Here is a 22,572-nt window from a genome sequence, read left to right as displayed (position 1 = left end):
GAAACAATTCAAAACGTTGATATAATTTCTCATATATTCTTAATCACTTATTTTATTTCCCTCTTAAAAATCGATGTCATAAAGAATAACGATCGTGTCCTTCCAATTAATCGAACTCGCCAGAACGGCTCTCGTCAGCGTGAGCATTACGAGGGGATCAGTGATAAAATAAAAAACCTTATAGACGAAGATGAAATCATCGCAGGTCTGTGAAGCTTCCGGTTAAGAAAGCCGTTCACGAAGTAGCCCCTCTTCTCAACACAGCGTTCTCGCGTGCGGTTTATAGCCACGATTACCAGTCTTTGAGCTCAAAAACTGGTCGAAGGCGCACTTAAAAGATTCCAAGAAATCTTTTAAGTGTATTCGACTTTGACGATTTGATCGTAAGACGAAATCGCGTAACTCATAGAGAGACTCTAATCCAATTTCAGATCCGCGTCTATAAGTATATAGAAAGCAATAAAAACATCATGAGAAATATTCGAGATTCTTCTTTAAAAGGAATGTATTAAAATTCTCTCAACGATCTCACACAAGTCTAAACATTTATTCATACATCGTATTTACTTTTATCAAAATTAAATTCAATAAAAAATTTGTGCTTTAATAAAGAGAAAAGTATACAGCGAAATAAAGAGTTTATTCTATCTCAAATAAAAATTGATAAAAAGTTTCTTTTAAAAAAACCTAAACTGAAAACTATCTTTTTCACAAACAAATACAAGTCTTATTTTAAGACAAAAAGGAATTCCTAATTCAACATTTTTAGAATATTCTCTGTATGCTAAATTCACTAAAAACGAACAATTTTCCAATATTCTCCAAAAGCAGATGTTTTAAATTCGAAACAATTTGAAGAAAAGAAAGAATTCAACAAAGTTTGATTAAACAATTTCCGATAAGATATGTGTACACATATTTTTAATAATTTAATACACATTTACTCCGCTCTAGGGGGAAAACTCGTAAATCGATATACGCGTTTGGTAAAAGCTTTTCCGAACTTAACTAATTTTCGTAAGTTAATGAAACTTTTTGTTTGGTCAAGCAAGTTTGAACAAGGACTTTGATTAGTTTGCTTCATACTCTGGCAATCAGGAGCGACGTTAGTTGAAGAAGACTCGGTAAAAACACAAGTTCGCAGAAGATAATCTTAAGAAATCCCCACTCAAATTATGACACAATATTTATAATGAGTTTGAGGAGTTTAATTCTTTTTTGCATCTTAAGCAATGAGAGTTAATAAGGGTCTTAATTTTATGAAAATTAAATGTCAACTTGAGTAATTAATGTTATTACTTCCTCATAGAGGAAGTATTGTAATACCGAAATTTTTCGAGTTCGATTTTTTGACATATCTTTATGTTATTTGACCTCAGGAGTTCAAAAATGACATTTTTAAAAAATGTCATTCCGTATGTGTGTGTGTGTGTGTGTGTGTGTGTAAACATCACATTTTCATTAATATCTCGAAATCATGAAGAGCTTTTGGGTTGAATTTTTTTTTAAATTATAGATCTCACCTGCGGACATAAAATGAGAGTACTTTGAGATAGATTAATAAAGTTTAACTAAATTTTTTTTTGATTTTTAATTTTGCAAAAAAACGTTTTTTGCCCATAACTTTAAAAAAATGTTAGGACACCTATAAATGTTTTTCCATAATTTTGTAGAGTTTTTTTAGACGCATCTTTTGAGCCCTAATTGAACATTTTTCGTCCATATTAACCGGAGATATTAAACTTTTAAAAATTCAAAATTTTGGAAAATAAGACTTTTTTGAAAATTTTGTTGAAAAATGTAGAAGTAATCTTAAAATTATCGTTACCGACTTGTAGAGCTTCAAAAAACGCTTCGATTGACCTATTTTTGAACCTAATTCGATAATAAATTTCGAAATTATTGGTATTTTAAAAACCAAAAATTGTGGAAAATGACATTTTCTCAACTTTTTTGTTTAAAAATTTTTGTTTAACTATTAAATTATTGTAATTATCTTGTAGGGTATTTAAAAATAAATTGATTGACCCAAAATTCAATCACTTTTACCATATTTATAAAAAGTTATTCATATATTTCTATTATTTTTATCTCCATGAGGAAGTAAAGTGTTCATGAAATGAGCACCAAAATTATAAAAAAAAATTATACAACTTGGCAGCGGTTTTTCATATTTTATAATTTAATATTTATTTTTCATATACTCTCTAAATCTAAATTTGTCATTTTATTCTAATTAGAGAGTGCGGATTCGTTTACCAATAAGATATTAAAGATTTTATACATTTTTAGTATAACAAACTTTTAACTTTATAGTGGTAAATTATAAACTAATCTGATAGAAAAATATCTGTTAATTGAAAAATGAAACTTTATACTCTTCACCTAGAAAAAAGTAATCTCAAATTGAGAGGAAATTACAGGGCTCAATCATTTGTAATTTCTCTAAAATTCTCCAAATTATATCGTACAATTAACGAATTTTTCGTCCTTTTTCAATCAAATTACGGACTTTTACGGGATTTACGGACCTAGTTCGAGCTCTGAAATTAGTAAAATCTTTACTAGTTATTTTTAAACGACTCCGCACGATTTAATTAGAAAACTAATTCAGATTTAGAAACTATATTTTTATTTTTAATTTCCTACTGAATTTCAATATTCTCAATTACCTTTATCTAAAACAAGCAAATCATTCGCGTCTCCTACGTTGTATTTCGCAATTTGAGTTGTTAAAATCAAATGATGAATCTGCTTAAAAAACAGAAAAAACAAACAAAACACATATAGCATAAAAACATTCAGATTCTTTTACCTTTTTTGAAAAATTATTTTTGAATACAATAATTTTTCTATAAAAAAGTAAAGAACTGTTATTAGAGCAGAATAAAGAAGACAACATAGTGACAAAAATGCAATAAATACAAGATAAAAATAAATGGCAGGGACGACATCACAGTTTGTGAGGCCCTGATGAAGTTGGGAGCCCTTTATCAAAGTTGACTCTTATCCGCCTAACTGCCTAACAATAAGTCAACTTTTCGTGGGCCCCCGTCGCATACAGTGCCACGAGTAACTACTGTTTGTAGTCATGGTTGAGTGGGCACTGTTGTATGCAGTGGATCGCCAGTTATTGATACAGATGCATACAAAAAAAACGCGATTTCCTACCTGCCCACATCTAAAACGTCAGATTCACACACAAAAAACGCTAATCCTGCCTACCCACGTCGTCTAAATAATCACAATCCTACTTTTTGACAGCAAACATACTCAAAAAGCTGTTCCTGCCTACGCATTTAGCTAAATAATCACAAAACTACGTTTTGGTACCAAACACACACACTTGAACACTTCGTGGTTCTCTAAACTGCCGCCCAGGTGTAAAGGTCGCACGCGGTACCGTCTTCCGGAACGGCTTATTGTCACACCTGGGCGGGGGTCACTTTGACCTTATCAATTTGCTGAAAGAAAATTACATACAGGTTAAATTTCTAATCTTACATGCACCAACTTTTGAACCTTAAAGAACAGAAAACCTCAACTTTCAAATATTTGCATCAACTTTTAACTTCAAAGAATAGAACATTTAACTTTTAATACCAATGCACCAACTTTTATTTTAAAAAAATAGAAAATCTAACTTTTAGACAACTCATGCATTACTTTTAATGAATTATAAACACAAAATTAAATTATCTCTCTGAAGGCATTTTAACTAAAATTTAAATTTTGAAAATCTACTTGAAAATAAAAATCGTAAAAACAATTACTTCCAATCAGAAAGAATGAGAAAACATGCATGAAATTTTTTAGAGAAATACAATGTAAATACAATATAACAATAAAAGACATTGGCAAAAATATTAAATTTTGCAGTATTTCAATTTACTGCAAAATAATACATTTTGCCAATGGTGTCACTATGTTGTATAGGTGTCCTTCCCTGTTTCAAAATTTGTACCATTTAAGTCACTTAATTAGTTATTAAACTCGTAATTGAATTGCAATTAATTAGGTCATTCAAAGTTGAAAATTAAAACAAATTAATTATAATTAATTGGATCATTAAAGATTGATTAGAAATTAGAAAATTAAAGCAAGTTAAACATGAAACAGAGAAGGGATTTTAAAGAAATTTTATTTTTTGACTCAATATTTAGTTGATGCATCCCACGTTGAGGCGATGGGATCCTTCCACTACATCACCACTTCTGGTCCATCCACCAAATCCAAATACAGGGTGGCCACTAAAATTCGCGGACAAAATTCAAGGCTAATTCAAAGTTTAATTTAATTTAATTTAATAATTTAATTCAAAGTTCTTTCCCGGTTTTCAAAAAAATTTTCAAGATTTTTAAAATTAGTATTTTTGTACGAAAATATGAATTCAGAAAAAAAAACCTTAATTTACTAAAAGACTCAACTCATTTGTAAAGCTTTATCCACAAAAATCATTCAGTAGCTATAAAAATTTAAGGTTTAAAAAAAAATTTACGTTTAATTCAATAGGTTTTTTCCAGATATGACAAAATTCACGTCGAATTGAAGTTTTTCAAGGTTTCGTGGCCACCCTGGAATATGTGAAATTTCACATATTCAGACTTAGAGCTATTGTGCCAACTGGGTCCGAATCTTTTTAGTTGGTTGGTTGATTGTTTAGTTACCTAATCGATTCATTCGTTGGATAGTTCGTTGATTGGTCGGTTCATCGATTGGTTCCTTGATCGGTTCCGTGATTGATTCCTTGATTGATTCCTTACTTGGTTCCTTGATTGGTACCCTAATTGGTACCTTAATTGGTTCCTTGATTAGGTCGTTGGTTGGTTCATCGATTCACTGATTGATCAGTGATTTGACATCGACTGAAAAGTAAAAACAAAGTTATAATTATTGCTCTCACAATAATTTTTTAAATTATAAAAAAGATTTTGAGGAATGAAATGGTTTAATTTCTCCACTTGAGAACGCCAAGGTCGCCACCAGGTGGCAGGAGAAATTCCAAGAAAGAACTAAACTGCCATCTGGCGGTGACCTTGGCGTTCTCAGGTGGAGAATAGCATCTCCATTCTAAATCTCAAGATGTTCTTCAATATTCGTATTCTATAATTATTTTTTAACCAAATTTAAAGTTTGACAATTAATATAAACGAAAAAATAGTAACTAAATAGTGGTATACGATGAGAAAAGTGTCAAAAAACACCAAAAGTCGAACGAGTCCGAAGCCTGTTTTTACTCGAAACCTTATTTATAATGGATGAAGTGATAAGAACTAAAAAGTTTTACAGTCAGGTGACGTCAGAGAGAAAAAAAGAATCGCGCAGGCACGTAGCGGCTGCACGAGGCTTTTTTTCCCTGTCTACAACTTTTTTTACCTCTGACAACAATCTTTAAACTTCAATTTTCAACCCACTTCTCACACGACAATAAAATTAGATTTTCGAGCACAGTGTGTAATAAAAGTATTAATTTTTCCCACTAATCAGATTTAAATTAATTAAATTTTCCTAAATTAAACAAATAATGAAAAAATACAATTTTCCATAATTATTTACTAAATAACCTACAAATACAGCGACTAAAAGAAATTCTTATTCGGAATTTTCGCCATTGTGTGATATAAAGGGGAGTGGAGAGAAACTGAAAACTGGTATTTGTGAAAAGTTGGGGCAGTGATAAAATCAAGGACGTTGGTGCTCTAATTAAAATCCACCACGATCCGCTTTCCGTCTGTCAGCAGATAACTATTTCAAGAGGATTAAACAGTTGATCCTGGAATTATTACTAAAATGGAGCTTTAAACGTGTATGAAAAATTGATAAACGATAAAATTCCCTTTACAGGAAATATTTGCTTCCAACTTTATTTTTAATATCTTTTTTAAATTTTTTATAACAAAATATATTACTAGAAAAAAAGGAGAAAAAATAAATTTTCATAAAAATTCCGATTTTTATTACAGTAGAGATTGCAAAAATGTAAATGATATTAATATTGAAAACACGTCACTATTAAAAGGAAAAAAATGAATTTATGGATAAAGTTATATAGAAAAAGGGAATTATACAGAATAATAGTAAATATCATAATCGTAAATGACAACGGAAAAAAAAGGAACAAACTATTATAGCAACAAACGGAGAAGAAGATAATAAATAATAAGAAAAGCACAGCGAAGGAAGAAAAACGAACAATAATATTAATGTACACTTATAAAGAAAAGTTTTTAATAAAGAGGGATTTTTCTTATTTTTCACTATATTTTTCTGATAAAATGTATATCAGAAAAATATATAGTGATAAATATATCACTAAAATATTCCTATCCAATTTAGAAACTGTCATAAATATTTTGTAAAGAACTCTCCCGAGGCGAAAACATTTTATTCACGAAAAATTATTTTCAGCAAGGATAGCAATATAAACGGCCAATATCCCACTGGCTATAAATCATTTTTATTTAATAAACAAATCATTCGTTTAATTTTTCCCAATTTTACTACACTAGTAAAAGCGGTTCGTTCAAAGCCGCTTTTTACACGTATTTTATAAAAATACTATTTTATTAATAAAACGTAAATATATTTGGATAACAAATTTTAACATATAAAATTTGTTGAGAAGTTTCTCAGTAATTTATCTAGGAAAACCTCTCCTCTCAAAAAAAAAAAAAAAGAAAAAAAGAAAAAAAATTAGACTAATCCTTCGCTTCTCTTTTGTGGCAGGAAAACAAATTTCAGGTTCTTGACTATACCACTCGCTTCTGACTCCTTCTCGTGGTATACTTTGAATGTGACTAATTAGTAAGTAGACATTCACTAGTACCGTGTAATAAGCAAACAAGTTATAGCACAGTATATTTCATGTACCTTTGTAAGGTCGTTATCATTTTATATTTCCGAGATTTCCCTTTTTAATCATCAAACATGCGCCTGAGGGATTCATAATAATCAAAACTTTTAATAACTAATTTTTTTTCAACTGAATAAAAAATTTATACATAAAATTGTCTGGTATTTTTTTTTATATACATGTGAAAAGAAAACAAATTTATATGGGAGTGAAAACTAAATATGTTATAATTGGTTAAAAAAATAAAATTTGACTAAAGAGAATTTAGAGCGTGCTGGTTCATTGTCTATTTCACTGAAAATCACTGACAATGCATGCACAACGTTGTTCGATGAGAGACGAGTACCGAGGTGCAGCTTTCGGTTCAGCTCGTACGCGAATTAATGCTCACGAAATCGGATTACGCCGTGACCTACAGTAAAGCCTGTCTACTAACTCTCCAGTATTAGTCCTCTAGCAAGTTACACCCTTACCTATATACTCGTTCAAAAATTTACCCACAATTTTCACTTTAAAAAATATTTACTTTACCAACATATCAAATTTTCCTTTCTTTTCAAAAAACAGTTCTATATAATACAGTCGTAAAACTTCTTCTCAATGAAAATTAGAACTAACTCTTTATAATTATTGTCAAATTGAAACTTAATTTTAAACATTTTTTAAAGTTTTAAAAAAACCCATAAATTATCATTTACAATTTATTTTTTCTCTTTTAATATACAATATCTAACTTCTTTATATATTCAATTTTTGATTATAAACAATTTATTTATAATTTATAATTTAATTTATAATTTAATTATAAACAACACATTTTTTAATGGTAAAATTATTAGTAAAATGTTTTAATTAATCTTTCTTAAGGTGTAATTCTATTTAACGTCTCATTAAATAATTAAGATCATTTAATTCAAATGGAAAATATTTACAACATATAAAGGACATTTAACTCAGATCCATTGTTTAAATTTAACAAATAGTATTATAGTATCCTCCCTTGAATATCCATGAATGCATAATATATCATATTCAGGTATTCACTAAAAGCATTTACACCCACATGAAATGCCATACTGCTTTAATATCTCAATATCACAATAATAATAATAATAACAACAGTAGTAATAATAATTTTAATAATAATAATAATAATAGTAATAAGAAAAGGGTTGCCACAAAAGTTTGATTTTATGTTTTCCTGACTTCTCCTGACTATATTGTAATAAATATTAATAATTAAATTATATAATAAATAATTAAATATATATTAAAAAATTTAACTACTTTCAAAAGAATTGGAATTAAAATTTAAAAAAAAAAAATTGATCTACAAAAATGTTAATTTGACCGGGAACCAATTTATGTACTTTTTGAGCGTCATCCTTTTGATTATTCAAAAAATTTTCAATTAAATATAAAGAGAATTTAAATTGAATTTGAATTATAATTGCGAATCAAGAATTCAATAAATTTTTCAAAAAAATTAAATAAAAATTTTTCAAAAACTAACTTTTTCAGAATTTTTAATTAAAATTATTTAAAGAATTTCTAAGTAAATTTTCAAATGTTTATAAAAAAGTTTGCTAACAAAGTTACAAATTTTTGTTAGCTAACAAGAAAGCTACATTGAAAAAAAGTTTTACTTAATTCAAATGACCGATTAATTGACTATTATATCAATTAAATATTTATTTGAATCAAATAATATTTATTAGAGTCAATTAAATGGTATTTGCTTTAAATACTGAAATTATTGGTTCAAATACCATTTAATTGATATTATCTAATAAATATTATTTAAAAAATTAAAAAATTAATCAATTAATTAATTAATTCACCAATTAAAAAATTACTGGAAATTTCTGTCACGCATATTGAAATCTTCAGTTATTTTTTAATTGGCCAATCAGTGAAAAATGTCTGAAATTTGAATCATTTTTAACTGATCTTCAGTGAAATTTCACTGATTCAAATCCCGAGAAGAACAGAGTCACTGAAAATCAGTCAAATTTCACTGATTTAGTTTTAGGGAGATAGTAAATATTTAATTAATTACAGTCATATGTTTTTTTGATAAATTCTAGAAATTTAATATTATTCTAATCCTTTTGATATAAAAATTTCTGACATTTCCCTGCGATTTCCCTGATCTCTAGCAACCCTGAATAATACGTATATTGATAATAATAAAATTTGTAAATAAAAATATTTTTTTTGTAAATTATTGACTATATTAAAAATAATTAAGAACCTTAATACATTTAGAAACTGTATTATTAATTTGTTTGACACGTAACGAAAAATTATTGTAATTATAATTTTAATTTCAAGAAGAAAAAAATAAATTTTGTTTATATTTGAACTTTCAGTACTTTAGGCACATAAAAAAGTGATAAAAATAATTATAATTTATTAACCATTTTTCTCAATAAATGTATCTCTTAAAAAAAGTTTTAAAATGAAAACCAATAAATATAAAAAAGTTTTCAAAATATTTTCTAAAATATTACAGACAAATATAGGTATCAAACTATTACTTAAATTGAACTTTGTTTTATTTTACTTCTATATTATGTCCCTTATTATACGATACCAACATGACATCTATTTTCAAACTTTCACTAATTTTAAAAAGATAATTTTCAAGCCAGAAACATAGTTCTCTTTTTTTCGAGACATTCAATTAAGAAACATTTCTAATTATAAGGATCTAAAGATATAGTATATATAACAGCTCGTTATACCCAGAGTATCCGCGCTCTATGAATTCTTTCTTAACAACTTTTCTCAGAGACTTTATTAATATAAAATCTCCTCTATTTTATTATCAACGTAGAACAAGAATGGAAAAAAGACAGAAAAAAATGAAAGTGTAAAAAAGAGTATTAGCAAAAGAATATGAAAAAAAGAGAATTTTGTTTTGTCTACATATTCTCGAAACTAGTTTTAAAACTTAAGAAAGAAGCATGAACAAGGGAACAATAAAAAGTTGATGGTAAAAAAGAAAATTGTGAAAAGCCATATGAAAAATGAATAAAGAGATATAGAGAGTGAGTTGAAGATATAGGGGGATGAGAATAGATTTTAATGAATGCGTCGAAAGAATCCAAGTGCCTACGATATCCCTGCATTTATACGTTCTCTAAGGACTCTTTAGAGAAGTGTTCTGTGCAGTAGAGGATCATTTTATCCGTCGACTAACAGGACGTTTCCAATAATTACGAGTCGAAAATATCAGTGGTAAACTCTTGACCCTTTAATAGTGTCCAAAGTACAAAGCATATTGGTTTTTCCACACATATGCCTCATCAAATTCTCCCTACATATATTATTATATAGTATACGTTATACATTACAAAAAGTTCCCATGAATACGATCATTTATTAAATTTCACCCCAACTCAAAATTTTTTATAACATTTTAAAAATATTTGTCAAGAAAATCAAAATTTGCATTATCCGAAACAAATAAATACTGCACTGAAAAAAAATTTATTTAATTCAAATAAACGACTAGTTATTGCCTTTTATCAAATAAATGTTATAACTTGAATCAAATAATTTTTAGTTAAATCAAGTAAATTGTATTTGCTTCAAATACTGAAATTATTGGTTCAAAATAAAATTTAATTGACTCAGATAAAAATTATTTGATTCAAGTAAATATTTAATTGATAATAGTCAAGTAATCGGTTATTTGAATCAAAGAAATCTTTTTTCCAGTGTAGAATAGTATATTTGTAATTAGTTTGAAAATCAGATGGATTGTACTATCGACATCAACTATAGCAAATATATACGAAACATAAGTGATTTATTTGTACAAATAAATTTATTTGCACATTACATCACTTTTGCTTCAAATAATGGTTCCGATGTTCGTCAAGGGTCATATAGCCATCAAAGTGCCATGAAGTTTATAATTAGAATCTACCGGCTCGCAATATTGCATCATCAAGACCACTTCAAACGAACTCTGCTTATCACCCACCCTCGAGTTAAACTTTAATTAGTATTTACCATAAATATGCTCTTTTCTTAATTTTCAAGAATTTCCATAAATTACTAATCAAGAAATTTACTAATTAAGGAATATGAGTGAATAATACGAAAGTACTGGAATATCAACTGTCAAAATAAGTTCACACATGTGATACGTGGCGAATAAGAATATGTGACCTAAGAGCTATCAAAATATTACGGGTTATGTTTGTTATGTTTTCAGTGAATATGTATAAACTGGGTTAACACTCAGTTCAAACTAATTATATTTAATCCTTTATTACATTAAAAATATTCAACAAAAACTGTTAGATAACAAACATAACATAATTATCAACAAATTTTGAATTGAATTCTTTCGACGAATTTTAAAAACAACTAGAAACCGCAAAAAAAACAAACTTCAACTAAACTATAATGCCTAAATTCTACGCGCAATATATAATAATTCATTTTTGAAACAAGAAATCGGTTTCTTGTTTCAAAAATGAAATGTTTCAAAAACAAGTTAAGGGTTAAATGAAAAATGACTCACCGATGAAGAAAACATCAATGCTCAAAAGATTCCGTTCAATCGTGCAGAAAATTGGGGGAGGCATTTCTCTGCGTCTGTCAGTGTCCTTTAAAGCCTGCACAGGATCAGCTCATGCAGATCTTTTTCGAATCATGCAAGAAACGGAGGGTAGTATGATCCTTCTACTTCAGTAGACGATCCTGTCCTTCTTCTTCTACTTCAGTTTTGGATGTTTAAAAGCTGCCTGAAAAAAAAATCAAAAATATTTTAATAAATTTTAAATATTTTAAATTCCAATTAATATATTTTAAATTTTAATTAACTAACGCGATTAGAAATTTAAGGTTATAATTGGTTAAACTATTATAAATATTTCAATAAATATTAAATATTTAAAAATTCAAATTAATATTTAATTAACTAACGCGATGAGAAATTTGAGGTTATGATTGTAAATTATAAAGTGAAAATACATAAAGAGAATTAATTCTCAATACAAACTATTATTTAAATCTTCATTCCATTTAATTTATTGTATAAGAATTAATAATTAATTATTATTATTATTATTATTAATTAATAATTAATTAATAGTCAAACAAAAACGATCATAAACATAACCTTAAATCTTTTGCCTCGTTAGAGTATAAAAACAATAACAAAATAAATCACAGAAATGAACGAGAACACTTTAAATTTAAGTACTGAATTTGTAATCATTTGATACGAATAAAACATTAAAAGTCTTTTGAACTTCACAAACAGGAAAATAAAAAAATTACTCACCAATTACGAATTTCATCTTCGGACCGAAATGACAGTGCAGACTCTTCACGACCAATATCAGGAGACCCCTTTCAAATAGGGTACGAGATAGGAGGGATCTATTTTTATCTCCGTCTTTCACTCTGTCTTTGGAATCAAATTTGAACTGCAAATTAAATACAATAAATAAATTATTAAATAATTAGTATACAAGAATATTTTCTGCAAAAAGAAGTGTCTTTCTTTGAAACACTTGACGTTGACATAACCTGTGTCTCAAAATAAGACAATTGCTTTTACAGTGTTTTAATCGAAAATCATTTATATTTTGCACAGCAGAATAGGAGATTGTACAAAAAAAAGAAATGTCAACAATGACATTTAAAAAATATATGATTTACTCTTTATATTATGAATTATACAAATAAAATATAGTTACCATGTACTGAATCCATTTGATAACCATTTCTTTCTATATCGAACACGCTTCCTTATTGATTGACATTTTGAGGAAAAACAAAAGATAATTTTGTTTTTTTTTTTTTGTATACAGCGAATGTGATTTTTGTATTATATTACGAAAAACCTTACAGTCGATCTCTGGAGTTCTGTTGGAAAAAAAGTTTTTAATTTTCACAAATAAAATATATAAACAATCCAACACATAGATTATTATTCCTAGAAAGGAAGGAAATTATGAAGTAACTTACCAATAACAAACTCTTGTCACTGTGACTGCTAGCCGCAGACTGAGCTCCGCGCACGCGATCTACGCACATTCTGATATGCGCGCACACGATTGGCTGACACTGCCGACCAATGAGCAAGCATTTAGGCGGTGTGTGCAAACAGCGCGCTTGTGTTGACTGTTCGAACCACATCTAAGAGAAAGAAACAGATTAATTTTTAACAATTTACCAACAATAAGTATAAAATATTACAAAATATAGTAAATTAATAAAAGAATACGGTTACAATTAAAACTACTCCCATATTACTATTATTATTGACAATATGTCAATTCAGTACATCTATTTTAAACTGGTCTGAAATTTGAGGTTATTTTGATAAAATGTAACATACAAAAATTATTAATTATAAATGTATAAGTAAATTAGATGAATATTTTGTAAACTGTCAAACAATAGATGAAATTACTTTTAAATTGTTTATGAAATTTGTAATCAAACGATATGAACAAAAATATTAACAATCTAGAAGACTCTATAAAAATGAAAATAAAGGAATAAATATACTTGTAGCAAGAATAAAAAGTAATTGACATATCCGATGAGTAAAAGACAAGTTTCAAACAACACAAATCAAAAAATAGAAATTAAAGGTTAGGGCTAAATGACATCAAATGCAGAACGAACCAAAAAAATGTTAAATAAAAATAAGACTTACTCGATGCGAGGCGATGGTGGCTGTGCGTCCTCTAGAACAACTCATCGGGTATATTTTCGAATTGTCCAGAAAACGCCTTTTTTCTTCTGCGTTCTTCCAAATTATTCTCTAGGTCGACTCATGAAGATTTCTTCAAGTTATGCAGAAGAACAGATGGACCATCGTCAAGGGAACTCTTCCAGCAGAGTACAAAATGAGAGGAATTTTCATAACACAGTCTTCCTCTCTGTTCTTTCAAATCGGTAGAACTGCACATATGAGAGCACAATAGATTATTAAATAAATATTATATAAAAATATTACAGCAGTAAACTATGCATCAAGTTATTTATAAATATTTTTCGATATAATTGAGGAGCTGGATCAAAGAACCGGTTCTTCGCTCGGACCGCAAGCGCTAATATCAGTCGGGTAGCAGTGAGCACCTCCGGGCCACTCACTCCTACCTGCAAATTTCAATATTTGTACTTTCTCAATTTGAATGAGTGATATTTTCACTGCATACCAATCAGTGACTCACTTCTGGCTACCATAAAAAGTGAAAATTCACTGATTTAGGTAGCCAGAAGTAAGTTACTTGATACGACATTCCTACGCAGTGAAAATTCCACTGATTCAATTTAAGGGAATGTCAAACTCAAAGTCGATGCGATTTTTTCATTGAAGCTCTGTGTGCAAATCGCATTGATTTTGACATCACAGAAAAAACGATAATCTAATTTTAACCCTCTGCCTACACCGAAAAAACGTTAATCTAAATTTAAGAATATCTTCTTGGCTCCTATTCAAGAATTATACTATTCTTAAAGTGAGAATATATTCTTAAATTTAGATTAACGTTTTTTCTGTGTACTCAAGTTAATGTAAATTAAGTTAAATTATTATTTTTAAGTGGGGCCACTTAATTTAAGTAGAGAATATTCTTGGCTCCTATTTAAGTAGGAGCTTCTTAAAATTAGATTACCGTTTTTTCTGTGATCCTCTTAAAAGAGAGTATGAGAATGTTGATAGTTTACGTATAAACAAATTTCAAGTATAAATAAAAACTTAATAAAAAAAATCGTCTAATAACTAATAATAAAAACTAATTTGCGTTTTAATAAAATAAAGTTATTACCAAGTTCGAAGTTCATCTGATTACGATTTTCTTCCACATGGAATGTATGCCTCGATTGACATTGGTAGGAAAAGCAAAAGCCTGAAAAAAAGAAGAAAATAATGAAGTTAATTACTTAAATAACATAAATAATTTAGTATATTAAGCAAAAAGGCACAAAAGTGTCGATTTCAGATAGCAAACGACAGCAAGTACAAGTTATTCACTTGTTCGAAAATGGCCGCCATTTTCTTACGGTCGAACAAATGAATGACTTTACTCCCTGTCGTCCGCTAACATAAAGTCACATTTTTGTTTCTGTGAAGTAAAATAGATTAGTAAATAATTTATACTTACATAAAAATACCAAGAATGAGTTTGATGCTCGAACAAATGACAGCGCATCCTGGTTTCGTACGTCTGCCAGCGAACTCTCACCAGAGTACAACACGGGAGGGGGAACTTTTATCCTGCCTTTGAAATCTGTGGAACTGCACAAAAAATACAATAATTAAATAACTAGTATGTAAAAATATTAGTCGCAAATTGTTCATGAAATTATTTTTCTATATTTCTTCACATAAATGCAATTGTAAACATATAATTCCTATATTTGTAATTTGACATAAAATTCTAAGTTAAATGCGATAAAGTACGAGAAATTATGTTAGAAATATAATTAATTTGCTTTAGACACTAATAAAAATATAAATAAAATAAAAACTTACCATGTTCTGCGTCCACCTGAACAGCACATCCAGAATCTTTCTTCACTGACATTGGTAGGAAAAACACCCACTCTTTGTTCGAATTGGTTCCAAAGAGCGTAAAGTCGTGTCGTTGAATGGTCTCAAACGGCTGGACTGCAGTACGTGGAGGTTGGCAGCAATGAGAAGTACAGGTAAACCTGCCTCCTCCTCCACCCCCTTCCCCCCTGGAGTTCCTACCACCAACAACCCCGACCATCAGGGGAGAGGGGGTAGGACCCCTGGCGGCCTCTCCAACCGGGGAGTTCCATAGGGAACAGCATCCCGGGAGAGCAAGCTAACACCACCGTCGCCGGTGGTTGCCGGCCGCCAAATGAGCTCCGCGCACAAGACCTACGCACGTTCTGATCCGCGCGCACGCGATTGGCTGGCGCTGTCGGCCAATGAGCGAGCGCCTCGGCGCCGTGTACTAGCAGCGCGCTTGTGTTCATTATTCAAACTACTGTAACTTACCGACTGTCGATAATTTATTTACAAAAAAAAACACTAAAATAATAATAATAAACAGTAAAAGCCAGCAGTTTACAATAAAAACAAGAGAAGAATAATAAGTACATATTAAAGTAAATATATTATTAAAAATAAATTGAAAAATCTAAGCTTCTAATGATGTACAGTAATAATTAAAGTTATTGTTCAATTGTTATTGTTTATATTTCTTTTATTATTGAATAATTAAACTGATCTTAAATTTGAAGTTATTTTACTATTTAATAAATATTTATTTGATTATAACTTGTCAATTAATCTAATTAATTAAGGAATTTATAAATCAACAGGTAGGTTATAAAAAAACCACAGACTCTTTTTTATTGTAAATGGATAAAAATGATAAATAATATAAATATTTTGTGAGTTTAATACGTGTATTATAATTCAGATTATTAATTAATTGCAATCGCAAATATTGAAAATAATTTACAGCAATTCTGGTAATCAATTAAATAATTAAAGTATCTTTTATAGTAATTAATAAATGAACTGTAAGAGCGTAGATCGTGAAATGAATTCTATTTGAAAAGCATTTTAAATTATTTTAATATTAAAAAGGAAATTGTAATCAACATTATTTGCAAACAATAATCATGTATACGATTAATTTGAAAAATTTCCATTCGGGTGATAAAATGTTTTATTTGTACAAACTGTTTTGGTTTAATAACTATTACAAGTTCCAATAAGTAAATCAATATAATTAACTAATGATATTCTAAAATTGAATATTTAAATTTTCGAATGATATTGGGAAATTTTGATGTTATATTTTAAAAAAGGAGAATTTATATACAAAGTACAGAATATATTTATATCGCCAAATGTTATCGAATATTTTATATCGATTACAACGAAACCAGCATACATTCCAAAAATAAGTGCGCAATAAAAGTGTAAATATAACAATAGTAAAAAAAACAATTAAACAACAATGGCTTGTAATTGCCAAAATATTATAATTGATTACAAAAAAATAACATTTGTATTTTTTTCTCTTTTATTTTAAAGATTAGCCGATTTGCCAGACATAGTAATTTGTTTTCCAGCTTTTTTCAATCCCTCCGTCAATCGTTTACCCAGGTCAGTATCGACTTGAGTGAAATTTCTCACGGCACGTTCGATAATAAAGTTTGATGCTCCCTTCAAACTTCCAACCATATTATTCACCAATCGTGTCTTGGCGTCAGAATCAAGAATGTCTCTCCAGAATGTGGTTGCTTGTCCGAAATCGTCTTCATTTTCCGGCTCATGACGATCCACAACTCCGGAAACAGTAAACGGAGGATCTTTTGCCACTGGACATTCCTGAGGACCGTTGAAGCTATTCGGGAAGTAATTTGGCGCGCATCCTTGATTGTGAATAGGCATAAAACCGTCTCGTTGATAGTTCATTGCCGATATTGCCTGAAAATTCAATTTTCCATTTCAAATACTCTGATTTCAACAAATTAAATTCTAAAGAAAAATCTATTTTTTAATACTTTTTCTTGATAATTAAATTTAAATATCAAAAGGGTTCAAATTAATCTATAAATTCTACTATAAATACTAAAATTAAAATAGATAAATTACGAAATTGAATAGCGAGATTTAGAAAAGTAATTACTTTGTATGGGCAGTTAACAGGTAATTGGAGGTGATTTGGTCCAAGGCGATGTCTGTGAGTGTCGCCATAGGCAAAGAGACGACCCTGAAGCATTTTGTCAGGACTGGCGCCAATTCCAGGAACAAAGTGCGCTGGATCAAATGCCATTTGCTCCACGTCTTGGAAATAATTCGCTGGATTCTCATTTAAAACAAGTTTACCGACTGGAATCAATGGAAATTCTTTGTGCGGCCAAATCTATGGATAAAACATTTAATTAAGATTAATTAAAAAAATTCAATTAACCTTTTTCAAAATACAATTATTTATAAAAATACCAAACATTAATTAGTCAACTAAAACGAATTGTAAGAATTCTAAATTAATTTTCACGTTGTTTTACCATTTTTTTCAGGTAAACTTATTACCTTCGTTAAATCGAAAGGATTCCATTTGAAGATGTCGGCTTGCTTTTGGGTCATTACTTGAATGTAAAGTGTCCAAGCTGGAAATTTGCCTTCGGAAATTGCATTGTAAAGATCGCGAATAGAATAATCTGGATCAGAAGCACTCAATTCGCCAGCCTTTTCAGCGAGAATATTCTTGATTCCTTGGTTAGTCTGTGAATAATATATTTAATTAGATAATAGTTAAGAAAGGAAAGAGAAAACAATAAATAGTAATTGAGAAAGATTGTCATAATTAAAGGACACAAAGTTCGCTCAACTTGCGAGTGTAATACTTTAACAATTAGTAATCACCTTGTAATGGAATTTACAGTAGACCATTTCGTTATTAGCGTTCATTAATTTAAACGTGTGAGAACCATAACCATTCATGTGTCGATAACCATCGGGAATTCCACGATCAGCAAAAAGGAACATTACTTGATGTGTTGTCTCCGGACGAAGGGAGATGAAATCCCAAAACATATCCATGTCCTAGAGAAATGACAATAATACAAATTATAAATAATAAATTTAATTTAATTTTGAAAAAAAGAATCAAAAAAGAAACCTTTAAATGAGTTGCTGGATTTCTCTTCTGAGTGTGAATGAAACTCGGGAAAAATAGAGGATCTTTAATGAAGAAAATCGGCGTATTATTCCCAACCAAATCCCAAATTCCTTCATCTGTGTAAAATTTGACAGCAAATCCTCGAGGATCCCTTTAAAAATGAATGATAGAAGAAAAATTAATTTTCATTGGCAAAACACTTTTAAAAAGTGTAATATTTAAAGACTTTTTTAGTTAGAAACTATACGGGTTCTTGGCCCGTATTTACTCAATAAAATGTAATTAATTTCTTTCTTTTTTTCACTTACCTGACAGTATCAGCTGAACCACTTTCACCTCCAACAGTGGAGAATCTCACAGCGATACGTGTCTTTTTTCCAATTTGAGAAAATACTTTTGCCTTGGAATATTTCGAGATGTCGTGAGTCACTTCAAAGTAGCCGAAAGCGCCTGTAATTAAATTTTAATTTACCATTAACTATTAATTATAAAAAGAATTAATAATTGAAAATAATTTTATTAAATTAAATTTCTTTTTTTCTTTTAATTAAAAATTTCCTACGTGTTTAAAAACTCTTGTTCTTCAAAATATTAAATTGAAAGCAAGCAAAATTCATAAATTCTAATTTAAAATTTTGATTACATTTTTCTTCTTCGTGTAAACTTTTTGTCTCTGGTCATTGACCTTTGTATCAAAGAAATAAAAATGTTATTTACAGATAAAAGACATTGTTTTTTGAACTATCAATTAATGGGGATTTTAGTTAGATAATGTTAATATCTGTTATCGTAATAATTACGATAATACAAAAATTAATAATTATTTATTAGTACTCATATAATTTGTATATTTATATTTTCATTTTAATTATTGTTTTCTTTCTTCTTTGTTAAAAGTTAAATTTTGATAGTAAAAAGATAAATTACATAAGTTTAATTAATTTTTCCCTTTGTCTTTGCAGCTTTGTTTCGGATAATTATTATTTGAAGAATCAAATTACCTGCTCCCTTTGCATGGACTACACGTTCGGGAATTCTTTCTCGGCCAAAATGAGACATTTCATCTAAATAAACAAAATCTTGTAAAAGTAAAGGCCCTCGTGGACCAACCGTGAGGCTGGCGGTTTTCTTTCCAATTGGAGCTCCATTTCCGGCGACGAGAGTGCATGCTTCTCCCTTTAAAAGAAAACATTTATTTTAATATTATATGCAAACAATTAGTTTATAAAATAAACAACAAAAATTGTTGACATTAGTCAACATTTTATGTTAATTTAAAAAAAAAATATCCAAAGAGTAAAAAAAATTGCGAAAATTAATCAATAACGTGAAAAAAAAAAGAAATTGAAATTATTTCTATTATGATAATTATCAGTGAAAAATGAAAATAAATTATATCAATAATAATTCTCTAATTATCTAAAGTCACGCCACTTTCTTTAAAAACAACAATTTATATATTGATTAAATTATCAAATGGTAAAAAGGTAAACTCATCTAGTTAATAATATATAATTTAATTCCTAATCTTTAAAAGCAATTAAGTTTGTTTGTAGAAAGAATATAAAACGCAAGAAAGATAAGATAGTTGCATTATATTACACAAAAAAAAAGAAATAATTCCCCAATATTTTAATTATAAAAAATTTCTAATTTTCGTTATTAAAAATTCTAATTCTTTTTTTCTAATTTTATATAATTTATTTACTCTTTTGAATAACTTTTAAAAAAATGTAAAGTGTCCTTCGATAATAGTAATTTAAAAATTTGCAATTGCTAATTAGTCTCCAATGACTCAGCGTTAATTCAGATTTATGAAAAATTTTAATAAAAATAAAACGTAATACTAAATTGCGTATTGGTTTCTTTTTATTAGACATATAAAATTCTGTAAACTTTTTATGTCAATAATTTCGATTCTATTGTAAAAAAAAATTATGAAATTTGTAATTAAATAAAAAATTTATTTTATTCTTTAGAAAAACTAATGAATTATACATAATTCAAATTGATGGGAGTATTAAAAGAAGTTATGTATATCGTGAGGGTCAAAAGTCCAGTTTGGAGGGAAGGTCACATCCTAGGTGTGGTTATATATTCTCTGAATAAACTTTAACTTGAGCAGATTTTTCGCGAAAAAATATCGTTGATTTAATATGAGAAAAATGTAGAAAATATACTTTCAAGAGTAAATATAACTCATGTACAGTGAATGTATTATAACATTTATCTGTTGCTTCTCTGAGGACAATAAAGACTTTTGATAAGATAAACATTTCAAGCTTTCTTTTTAAATAAATTTTCTAAAAATAAAACACAAATTTTTTGAATTAATATCTCATAATTAAACATATTTTGCATGGCAAATTATCATTTTTCCAGTTGCAGTAAATTTGAGAAATATAATTTCAAATTTTATTATTATTATAACTATTATTATTTTTATTATTATTATTATTATTATTATTTTATTACTATAATTTTACTTTTATTAAAAAATAATTATAATTGAACTGCAAAATTAAAATCAAACAATATAATTAATATTTAATGGTAACTAGACACGAAATTCATTCATTATTATTTTGCCTTTTTGTTAATATTAAGAAAAAATACTATTATATTATTAATATACAAAAACGAAATTTTATAAACTAGAAATCAAAATTATATGAATAATAAATTATATTTAGAAACAAAATAAATTTTTCTGTAAAGTTTTTTTAAAATACTTTAAACCGGTTCGAAACCTAAAAAAAAAGTAGAAGATGAAATTGAAATGAAATTAAAAGAAATAAATAAAGTACCTGAACGGATTTCTTGTATTTATTAAGTTGTTCAGCTGCTTGATCCCTCGACATATTGATATTTTTTGAAGTCGAATCAATTTTATCAATTTCAAAAGGATTAAATATCTCTTAATTGTGCGCACCGCTTCTTCTCTAGAACAAATGAATGGAACAAAGTTGCATGAAAGACAAACAGCGACAAAATCAGCGAAAGAACTAGAAAATTCTTCTTTTTATGCATTAAAACATTCTGTCAGCAATGATTGGCTCAATGTTTTAAAGTAGGGAGAAGGCGGTATTACTTGAAGCGTTAAATTGTTATTTAATTACTGTTTACTCTACATATTTAGGTCCATTATTTTCGAGAAAATTCTGTTGTTTTCCTTTCTCATTAAAATTAAAATTTCTTCATTACTAGGAAATTTTAAATGACTAAATATTATCTAAATTTATGTATCACATATATTTGTTTCATATTCTAATTTTAATATTGTTTTTCAATTACTATAATTATATAAATGATGTAATTTCTTTCCAAATCGTGAAAACATGAGGCCTCCGAAAACAACTTTTTTTTTAATTTTCCAAAAAATAAACAACTGATTGTAAATTTGTTTGTTTACTTTTGTTAATTAATTAAAATATGTGTATAGAAAGTTTTATTTTTTAGAAACAATAAGAGAATATTAAATAAGAAATAAATAATATTATTTAATTTGTATCATTTTTATGGAACTTTTTACCCTTTTTAGTAAGAAAATGTTTTTGCAAAAAATTGCGACAAATATTAATAAACATTGGTAATTATATTATTATATTGAATACGCATCTGTAATACCATTAAAAAATTAGGCAATTTCTTTTTTCTTTTTAATTTTAAATATTAAAACTCAAAAATCTTTTTTCAAAGTTCAAAATAACGATGCGAAAATAACAAAAAAACATAACCTTCAAATATCAAATTGCAGCCGGAATGTGACAGTAAAGCATTAAAGCTAAAGGAGCCTGAAGTATTTAAAATATTCTGAATAATTTAGAATAATTACACAATAAATATAATGTGAAAAATAAGCAAATTACCTTCAAGTAAATATACTAAACACTTTATTTACCTTTTGAGCTATTTTTCTTTTTTTTGTTTCTTTTTGTCAGCTTTCCGAAAATGCTAACTTCTCACAACAATGCTACCAACACTACAGCGAAAAATTCTAGAGAGATTTTATATTTTTCATTTTTCAATTGGCACGCATGTCGATCATATGTCAAAAAAGGATGAGGA

At 28.1% G+C, this 22,572-nt stretch overlaps 2 protein-coding genes across 3 annotated transcripts in view; both read right to left on the bottom strand.

Annotated features, from left to right (window-relative positions):
* LOC122505580 (Down syndrome cell adhesion molecule-like protein Dscam2) overlaps nucleotides 1-12,723 on the bottom strand; it is a 359,000-nt gene extending 346,277 nt beyond the window's left edge. The window contains exons 1-4 of the mRNA XM_043617301.1: nucleotides 12,577-12,723; nucleotides 12,159-12,303; nucleotides 11,394-11,616; nucleotides 4,668-4,865 (exon numbers count right to left, since the gene is read on the bottom strand). Coding sequence (XP_043473236.1) covers nucleotides 4,668-4,680 — 13 coding nt within the window. The 5' untranslated portion in view covers nucleotides 4,681-4,865; nucleotides 11,394-11,616; nucleotides 12,159-12,303; nucleotides 12,577-12,723. The remainder of the gene's footprint in view (nucleotides 1-4,667; nucleotides 4,866-11,393; nucleotides 11,617-12,158; nucleotides 12,304-12,576) is intronic.
* Nucleotides 12,724-16,692: 3,969 nt separating this feature from the next.
* On the bottom strand, nucleotides 16,693-22,555 carry LOC122505456 (catalase-like). Of its 2 annotated transcripts, none has more exons than XM_043617080.1 (9): nucleotides 22,406-22,555; nucleotides 21,312-21,446; nucleotides 19,506-19,680; nucleotides 18,813-18,954; nucleotides 18,505-18,655; nucleotides 18,249-18,428; nucleotides 17,916-18,107; nucleotides 17,509-17,745; nucleotides 16,693-17,306 (listed from the first exon to the last, which is right to left on the bottom strand). In XM_043617080.1, exons 2-9 carry the CDS (start codon nucleotides 21,363-21,365, stop codon nucleotides 16,905-16,907), a joined length of 1,533 nt encoding a protein of 510 aa, XP_043473015.1. In that variant the 5' UTR covers nucleotides 21,366-21,446; nucleotides 22,406-22,555; the 3' UTR covers nucleotides 16,693-16,904. The 2 variants fall into 2 exon arrangements, with proteins under 2 accessions (XP_043473015.1, XP_043473016.1); XM_043617081.1 differs by having other exon boundaries at nucleotides 22,374-22,489.
* Nucleotides 22,556-22,572: the final 17 nt, after the last annotated feature.

The sequence above is a fragment of the Leptopilina heterotoma genome, unplaced genomic scaffold (genome assembly GCF_015476425.1).
Source record: "Leptopilina heterotoma isolate Lh14 unplaced genomic scaffold, ASM1547642v1 Lhet_36, whole genome shotgun sequence".
NCBI classification, from domain to species: domain Eukaryota; kingdom Metazoa; phylum Arthropoda; class Insecta; order Hymenoptera; family Figitidae; genus Leptopilina; species Leptopilina heterotoma.
The sequence above is the reverse complement of the archived record's forward strand: the minus strand, read 5'-3'. Positions and strand labels throughout refer to the sequence as shown.